This window comes from Argentina anserina, chromosome 4, assembly GCF_933775445.1.
Source record: "Argentina anserina chromosome 4, drPotAnse1.1, whole genome shotgun sequence".
Lineage (NCBI taxonomy): Eukaryota > Viridiplantae > Streptophyta > Magnoliopsida > Rosales > Rosaceae > Argentina > Argentina anserina.
In genome coordinates, this window is record NC_065875.1 from 6350248 (window position 1) to 6360156 (window position 9909).

The 9909-nt window shown below is 33.5% G+C and overlaps 1 protein-coding gene across 1 annotated transcript; it reads right to left on the minus strand.

The window, feature by feature from the left end:
- Window positions 1–8203: 8203 nt before the first annotated feature.
- On the minus strand, window positions 8204–9793 carry LOC126792091 (GDSL esterase/lipase At4g18970-like). The gene is made up of 5 exons (XM_050518580.1): window positions 9523–9793; window positions 9214–9338; window positions 8859–9098; window positions 8530–8782; window positions 8204–8427 (listed from the first exon to the last, which is right to left on the minus strand). The coding sequence occupies exons 1-5, from the start codon at window positions 9791–9793 to the stop codon at window positions 8204–8206; spliced, it is 1113 nt and encodes a 370-aa protein (XP_050374537.1).
- Between the last annotated feature and the right edge of the window lie 116 nt (window positions 9794–9909).

Below are 9909 nucleotides of genomic sequence, written 5' to 3' on the forward strand. Positions count from 1 at the left end.
GATTGTCATTGTTTTCTGGGTTCTGGGTTCACCTTCCCATTTTGTCGTATCAAGTATGTAATCAGGTATTGTTTCTAGAAACTGTTGTGTTTTCTCTCCTCTAGACATGAAGTTTCTTTTAATCCAATTACGCATTTGAAGGATGCTTGATCTTATATGCTTATTCTTTACCTGTTTCCGACTGAATAGGATTTGCGGAAATCAGATTCTGAGTCATCTGATTCGCTGGATAGCTTATTTGGCAACAAAGATACAAGCACTCATCTGGAGGTTTCTAGTTTTAGTCAGCCAAAAGAGGTATTTTGTGAAAACCTCTGTGAACTTTTTTGTTGTATTCGGGATGACCCAATTGGTGGCTAGTGGTATATTTGTTTGACTGAGCACTCCATGGTAGTGGAGGTCTTTGTTTTTGTTTTTTTGTTGTTGTCTGGAAGTGTTTTCCTTTCACTTCTTGTTTGGTTAAGATTTCTTAACTACTGTTTCATTTTGCTTTTCTTTTTTTTCAATTTGATGAATTTGGTTCATATTAGAAATTTTTTAAAAAAATATTTGCAACTAAAGATACTATCAATAGTGCTTAACTGAAATTGGATTGTGAAGTTCAGGTAAAGGGTGCTCTAGAAGGCTAAATATAGCAATCTTCAAGATAATGATAAGACAAGTTATGCTTACGAATTTTGTGTTTTTTTCCTTCAAAGATATTAAGCTTAATTTTAAACCATATTTCAGAAGCTTGATTCACCGGATGGAGTAGATGATGGAAGAAAGGCATCCTTACTTACAATGAATTTTTGTAGAGATGAAGTTGAGTTTTGCAATGAACAGACTAATTAGTAGGTTGACATTTCTGGATATTCATTCGACAGCAAAAGGCTTTGCTGGTTGTCAAATTCTTGTTTATAAATCTCTGATAGAGCGGATGTTCAATGAGAATTATCATTAGTACTTATATCTTGTTTATAAACAAGACTGATGGTCATGTATCCATAAAATTTTGAATTATAATGGTATGTCTGTTTTGGTAATTAGACATTCTCAAAATACTTTTTGTTTACACCATACCAAATACTTAATTGATTTTCGTTCTCACAGCAATTTTGAAAACAGTTTACCAAACACCTTTGCTGCTTCATGTCACAGCAAATCCAAAAGCAATTTTGCTCACAGTAAATCCAAAAGCAATTTTGCTCACAACACAGCTGCGCCAAACTAGGCCTTAGCCACCCGATTAGAGTAATCTAGCATAGAAATGCTGGAAAAATGGAACGGAAAAGTACCCAATCGGAGAAGAAGATCATAAACGGAAAGATGATAGAGAGCGTGTGAGGCGCGTTCCACTGTTTTAGAATATTGGTAAAATGAGATACACACATTTTCAAGCCCTTTTTTAAGTTAAACCCACAATTTTTTTTAATCTACACCCAAAACGTATATCTACATTCTTTTTTGGGTTATGTTTTATAATTAACATATTCAAATTATTTATTTGAGTTTACTTTTTTGCCCTTTTAACTAAAAAATGGAAAATATCTCAGCTCTATTTAGGATTACAATTTTGTAAATTCTATAAACATGTAACAATTTTAAATATAATATGTACTTATAAATCAAAATATTCAATTTGGTAAATCTGGACAAATTTTATGTTAAGAAATAATCAATTGAAGAAGAAATTTTATGTTATAAACATAATTTTATTAATCAAAACAATTGAATTGAATACCTTAAAAGCTGTCAATTTGGCTCTTACTTTTTACCACTTTAAGACTATTTAATCATATAATATGGTATTATATTTTTTTCCTCCTCAAAAATACATATTTATTTTTTGTAGTTGTCTAATTTTCTTTTTTCAGTGTATGTTAGAGATTACTTTAATAGTGTCAAACAAATCGAAACAGTCTTGGGAGGCCGCTAACTAGGGTTTGGCGTCGGAGTGGTAGCGTCAGACATGGCGCTCCCAAAATCAGGCAAAATTGAGGCTGAAACGGTATGGTAGTTAAGAGGCAAGGCTTTTTCTACTACCGACGTTGCTTCTTCGGTCTTAGAGGTTCAAAAGCTAGTGGTTGCCATCAGACTTAGGTGTGCAACCGTGTGTTTGCAGCGACAGGGGGGCTGCTACATTTGCCGTGATCATGCGGATCAAGACAATTGTTGGATGGTTGGAAGTAAGGCTGAGAGTGACTGCACTTCTTTGGGCGGTGGGGTTGTCGGTTTGAGTTGGTTGCCGACTTCGGATCTGGGATTCGAGTCGTCGTTGTTGCATGTTGGACTAGTGGGGCTGGTGGCTTCTAAGTGTACGACGGTATCCTCTCTTTTGCTAGAAGTAACTCGTAGATCTTGGATTGACTAACTGTGGGTGAGTATCGATCTACAACAATGGTTGATTGTGGAAGCCATCGGCAATATGCGCCATAGGTTGAGCTTTGATGGGAGTTGGGTTCCCATAGCATTTGGCGGCTCCCATTCTTAGGCCTGGGTCAGTTTGGGCTTGAGAAGTGGGTGGGTTGTGTGAAGGCTAGCTCACTTTTAGACTAGGATTTGAGACCCTAGAGGTTGGGTGGGGCTGACTTGGTTACCTAGTCATTATTTACGCGTGGTGCTACATTCTAAGCCTCTAAGGTTTGCAACATTGAAATTTGTTGGGGTCTCTCCTGAATAGTTTCACATGGTTATTTGGTGGCCCAAAAGGGCGTTTTGTGTTCATGATATATTCCTACATATTACACTCTCCTCGGTGACCGGCTTCTCAAATTCCTAGGTGACGATCTTTGTGCATATACTCAGAGATTCAGCATATGAGTGTTCAAAAATCTAGTTTGTATGTTTTTGTTTATTTTGCACATTTCAATTATGTCGTAGTTCGCGAGGAGGAATGTGTTCAGGTTGTATCGTACATACCCCGTTCTAATATATGACTTTCGTCGATTAAATTTTGTTGTACTTTTATATATTTTTTTTTATTTCTATATATTCAACCATTGACCATTAGTAGGTTATGAATTTTTTGTTTTGTTTTTAGATTCCATATATGATATAGGTGTATGATCCCTCCAAATTCATTTGTTATAATAACAATCATATCTCAGAGGTAATTTATAGTTAAGTGTGGTATATCCAAACAATGCATCATACCTATGAAATCCACCTTCCTTAACTCAGAAGGTAAATCCTACCTATAAAGTAAAATTAACAAACCAAACCCACTTATCTTCAAGAGTTCAAGGAATAATTAATCTATATATTCCAAAAATTTAACCTACTGAATACAAATTACCTTTTCCACAGGATATAAAAACAATCAAATAAATACCCCTCAAAACCACCTGCCTTCCATGTACATTTGTCTATCACACACGTACAACAACCTAAATTACAAGTAGAATACACCTCACCAACAAATTCAACTCAACAAAGAATCATATATACTTATTTGACAGAATTCAAATGTGAGTCATATCTATGGTACTGGAACCACACAACAACAAACACCATAAACATAACCAACTCATACAATTAGAAGCTCAATACCTACCAAATAGGTCCAAATAAGTGAAGACAAGAGTTGTTGACAAAGCAACGCCATAGAGGCTTGTGAAATCGAGCAATTCATTCATATCGCAAAAATTATACCGATTGATATCATGAATAAAGGTGGGAAACTAAAATTGAGAAACCTCTTATATCAAGGTTTCATATGAGGAGATTATATAATCTCCAAATCCCCCTGTATTTAATTATGTTACTTTGATCATAGATGAGAATGAAATCAATATATGATGCTACAATCAAGGACCAGATATTGAATCAATTAACTCAATCATGGTTGCATTTTTAAACAAAGACATGTTTCAATCAAGTGATACATGTCATTTTTGGATTTTATAGTTATATATTAGGAGAGTGGAACATTTAGTAAATACCAACAAAATATAGGTTTTGAGTGTAAAGTTTATGAGATAAACTGAAATTAATTCTTTATTTTTCAAAAAGAAGAGAGCGTGATAAATAGGTTTGGTGTAACTTTAAGAAGTAGGTGTAATATAAAATAGGTCTACCTTTTTTGGGTGTATGTCTAAATGCCCTTGAACTAACTTCAAGCATTAAAATCGTCATCATCATCAGTTAAAATATCAACATCCAAATTATCATCCAAAGTAGCACCACTATTACCATCACCTCCAACACCATCACCTCATCAAGACTAACAGAGGCTGAGAGAAGGGTTAATGCAAGAAAGAAAGAGGCTGAAGTCTTTTTAAAGTCTCAAACTATCTCAAAACATTATCTCATCAATTTTTCCTTCAATTGACTATAAGATATTGTTTTAGTAATTCCAAGGATGTCAGACTTCACAAACTTAAGAATTTATTTAGAGAAGCACAAAGTTTAGGCTTATTCTAATTTAGTTGGTCCAACAATTATTCCAATTCTACAAGATACCAGATCAGCAAATTATCTAGTCATTGCATCTAAAGCATAATCATTAGAAAGTGTTTGTAACATGTAAACAACAAAAAGTGCAATCTTGAAATTTCCAATCCTGAGTCACACCTCAAATCTATGAGAGCTAGAAACAATATAAACGCATTAGGCACAACATTTAGGAGGCTGGGGATCAAATGCATCCATCGTACATCTATAGCAGATCTAGGGTCAGCAGACATGTAGATCACGTTCTGCTTCTGAGTAGAACAAAAGGAAACATCTTCCACAACTTTCGACCGTAGCAACTCGATGAGTTTCGTAGTGAGTTTTGACATCTTCAATATTGAGAAACACTTGTTTATTTCTTCATAGTAGATTAAGTATTGAACGACCTTCTTTGCCGCAACAACAGCTTCTTGGCTCCTTATAAAAAAAACAAGAAACACATAAAATACAAAAAGCCTAAGCCTAAAGTCAACATAAAAAATGAGGAAGTACCATGGATGAACTGAGCAAACATGATCTTCCAGGTCTTTGATATCCAAAAACACATTATCGCACTACTCAGAAAAATGTGCGTCTGGATCCCTTATGAGAGCATAGTAGTTGCTCGAGAAGTTACCTGAAAAGAAAATGGAGAGGGTGCCTCACCCAGGCCAATACACTTATATATGTTCCCAAAACGGAGCTGCCAAAATCATCTCTAGCGACCACCTTACATAAAAAAACTAGATTGATAATCATTCCAAGAGTTCTAAAGACCTGAACTAATGTCGAATCACGTTGTAACTAGTCGCCATCACCAAACGTCACCACAACATCCAAAACTACCACCTCAACTAGTTTTACAAAATTCCTAGCAACACTTAGGCTAATACAACAACTGCGCCGCTCTACTACTCACACTAAGAACTGACTCCTAGGCGTTACTAGTAGACAAAACCCTTGGGAAGAGTCATTGCTCATCTTAACGAAACTAGGGTTTCATGTATGCAACTCTGGAAAAGCTGGACACATATTTTGTTATATCTATGTCTCTTTTTCAAAAATTGTCATTAGTCAACTTATACAAATATTATTTTCCTGTGTTTTTATTGACAACAACTACTCGTTGCTTCTAAATTATGCTGCCAATAACATGTAATTTTTTTTGACCAAATAAAAACACGTAATTTTTTAGAAAAAAAATTGTTGCTTTTATTTGACATATCACATATAATATAATTTAAAAGTTAAGATAAGAGCTTTTTTTTTCAATAGCAAAGTAGTTACTAACTAGGTCCAAAATACTTTAGACTTAATTTGCTTCTCTTATTGCTTGGTAGCCATAAGAAATTATCGAAACCCATCAAAGACTACGAAAATGAGAATTAGTTGAAGTTTTTGAAATCCATAATTTAGAAGACCTAATTTTCGTTGACACGTTCTTAAATCAACTAATATTATACATTAGACGTAAATTAATCACTTGTCTCCAAAAATTGCCTTTTACCGATTTAAATCCTCTTCACTTAATGTAATGCAGATGGAAATGATTCTGGTTTAATGAGATGACACATGTCGGTATGACATTAAATGAGATAGAATATGACATTTATATTTGGAACAAATTATTTCTTTCCTAAATGTTATTCCTTATATCTTTATGAACTTGTATCATCACATGGCTATTATTGAACTGATAAGAGTTGCATACTCCTTATATAATAAAAAAAATGAATAAGAAAGCAAGAATGGTGACAGATCAAATCTCTTATTAATAAGAGTGAGTATGAAGATGAATCCGGTCATAATACAACTTTATAAAAAGTTGGTAAAAATGCACATCTTCAAATTCGTCTTGGAACTCAATTAGCCTCAAGTTTCTCATATCTTATTTATTCAGTCAATATTATGAACAATATATTTGTTATATAAACCACCAGATCTACATAATAAAATACATGTTTAAATTTTATAAAAATTGCTACTCCCCAACATGCATCATTTTTGTACTTCTATTCACTTCAGGTAATCATCTTTGTTTTCTTACTTGTTCTTAATTTTTGTTGAATATTTCGATGAATTCTTTTTCTCATGTTGTCTTAGCATGGTCAAGTTCTTCACTTTGATTTTTCTTTTTTCTTACTCTTTTTCATCATATGACTTTAGTTGAATTGTAGTGACAGTGTATAAATATTTTCCATAAGGAATCCTTAATAAGATTGCTGGGTACTTATTTTGATGTTTGAGGATTAAGAGTTTAAGTCATCGACTCTTAGCTCAATGTTTTTATATATGATCCTATTTGACTCTATTTAATTTTGGCAAAAGTCTAGAACTAAGTTCAAATTATATAATCTCAGTTTGATCGGTCTCACTAAATGTTATTGTGCAGCAATATCTCTTGTACTTTAATTAAATCTAAACTTCAAAGCACCCAAATTAGTTATTTAACTTCAAATCTAATATCAAACTAAACAAAACACGCTACCTATGATGAGAATCATCCATGAGTAATGTATGAGATTTGGAAACATTATTATTGCGATCTTATTGGTTGTAAATATAAACTGCTTGAATGGTGTTGCTAAATGTACCCAGCAAATTTCTTGGCATATCCAGTAAAGTGAAAAGACAAAATTACCCTAATACAAAATGACCTTAACAGTCCTGATAACTCAAGATAAAAAAACAACCCATAAAATTCAACTCTTATTTATACCCAGCTATTTTTGGAATGTACCCAACCACACCCACTATTTCAGGTTGTTACATTGTTGGTTTCACCATAAAACCCAAAACCTCACTTTTCACATTTCTTCTCAAAAACATGTTCACTTTCATGGCATCAAGGCTTTTACACTTTAACTGACGGGTTTCCTGCTCTTGGTACTCTAGGATCTGCAACGAGTTATGTAAATCAAAAGTTAAGATTTCATTTATGGCAACTTAGTTGAGAAATTTGGAATGTAGCTATAAGCATGTTATTTACAACTATAAGTAACTAATTTACAAATCAATAGTAAATAAGAAAATCCTAAACAGATAAATACTTAACTAAATTAAATAAACAAAATCATGTTGCAGATCCAAGGAAATACGTACATCAAAATTTTAATCAGGGGTGTTGCTCTTTGCAAGCATAAAGTACAACAATATATGTAAAATATTGACCGATCTTCGGATCTTCCCAACGCCAAAATGGGATCTCTATCCATACTACAACGCTAAAATGGTGTAAGAAAGTTGATATAAATAATTCAATCAAATAATGAAAGCATGTTATACAGTTCAAATTGATCAAATTTGTCATAACAAATTTGAATTAAGAGCAAAACAAAACACTACCCATGAATCAAAGAGCATGAATCAATAGATGAACATAGAATTCAGTCCCTAAACAAATGAAATATGTTGTGGATGTAATTTAAACCAAGAAATGAGAGATACCTTCAAATCTGCAGAAGCAAGAGAGTCGACGGAAGTAAGAGAGTGATGACCAAGAAGAGGCAGGTGTAGTTTTTATGGGTTTGGTACAAGAAAGGGGCGGGATGTGATTCACTCTTTTGCTGGGTTTTGATAGAACAAGGTCATCATGGGAAATTACTAGATGTAGTGAGTAATTATGTGGGTGTATAAAGTATGCTCGGTATGCCAAGAAATTTGTTTGGTACATTTAGTAGCACCATATTATTATTATTATTATTATATTTTTTGTATTTGTATTTGTATTTGTTCCCATAACTAGCTGCGGGATTTATTTAGTTAACTTGTTATATATTTATTATTATTATTATAATTTAGCTAAATGACTAATATCATATGGAAAAGCGTCGGTAGATTGTGTAGAATTATATGCTCTTGCTGCAATAGCAAGATTTGAAATCTCAGTAGGATGGATAGCATCCCAAAATGCGTATATAGTTCTGTTCTGGCATGGGGTTTTGAACGGAGTACATAGCCCTGTCGTACTATTCTTTTCAACTTCACAACATGGTGCTGTGAAATTCACAGAACCTGAGATTCAAAATATATATGAGATGCATTGATGAACTCTTAAACTTCAGATTATGCATGATAAACACAATAAAGAAGAGAATGAAAAAGAAGATTAATTACCAGGAGGAGAGGAAGCAGCACCAGATTGTCCAATTCCATAATAATCTATGTATATAAACTTAGCATTTGTGAGATTTGTGTTAAGGTCAGTGACAAGTGATTTGAGCTTTGCATTGAAAATTTGGGCAGCATTGTTGATGTTATCGACGCATACGCTACCGCTTGTGCCACACATTGCCACTTGAAAGGGTGTAGAGCCTATCATACCTAGTCCAAAAATGACTACCTTCCTTGCCCCAGAGTTGTAAAGGGTCTACCATCATTACAAATGCTCTAGTAAGTTTCACATTAAAAGAAGAATAATCATGAAAAGTTGAGTGCGTACTAACCCGTAGTTGTTGAGAGTACTGTTGAATAAGAACATCTGCATATTGCTCTGGAGTATATAATTGACTAGTTCTATAGAGTCTTGGCATGAAATAGTTGTTAATGTAATCATTGCTGCCTATTCCAACTGAATATATGCACTTGCTTAGATGACCTTCACCATTATTTCCCTTTAAGGCAATGAGCGTTTTGACTATACTTTGGTGATTTTTCAATTGTTTATTCAAGGGTATTCTCATTCCCTGAAATCAAATTAAAACATATCGAAGTTACATATTTCATAAAGTTGTTCTTGTTACACACACTTCTTATATTTTCAAGTAATGAACTGGTATCAAATAGTTAAAACATACGTACCTGGTTACGTCCAGATTCGTCACGGATACCTGCTGCACCAGATGCATAATTTACTCCTTTTCTTATATCTCCTCTTACTGGATTCGCGAAAGGGGGAATGTAATCAACAAAACCTAGTAGTTCAGCTGCAATGGAGAGATATTAGCATGGTGATACATTAGAGCATTCTTACTTAATACTCGCTAATGAATTATATAAGTTTATAATTTTCAAATGTAAGTTATATAATTCATTCAATTCTAAAACTAGCGCAAATAGTTAACTAAACTAACATGATTAATGTGTTAAATTTTTTACAAAGATACTAACCAATAATATCGACTAAATTTCTTCCATTGCAAAATCTTCCAGTTGGACCTTGTGGAAAATCAATGCCATATGGACGATAATTGACTTTGGCCAATGTTAGAAGCCAATTGTTATTTCCACTATCAGATAATGAGTCTCCAAATATGAAGTAACAAGGAACTTGTGGTGCTCCATCAACTAAGTAATGTGTATTCGATGAAACAAAAAACAGTAAAACATAATAGCACATAAAAAATGTGTTTGTAGCTACTTCACGTAGGATGATGGCCATTGAAGATTCAAAATTGAATAACAAGAAGGTAAATGTTCTTCAAATAATGAACCAAAAAAGATTATATATAGGCGATATTGGTTTAATGTGTTAGGCCGGAAATAAATTGTCTAAGC

Excerpts from the sequence above, each read along its gene's own strand:
- LOC126792091 (XM_050518580.1), bottom strand. The coding sequence starts at position 9,793 with ATGGCCATCATCCTACGTGAAGTAGCTACAAACACATTTTTTATGTGC. Across the intron at positions 9,339-9,522 it reads AAATTTAGTCGATATTATTG|CTGAACTACTAGGTTTTGTT; the intron begins GTTAGTATCTTT and ends TCTCCATTGCAG. Across the intron at positions 9,099-9,213 it reads ACGAATCTGGACGTAACCAG|GGAATGAGAATACCCTTGAA; the intron begins GTACGTATGTTT and ends ATTTGATTTCAG.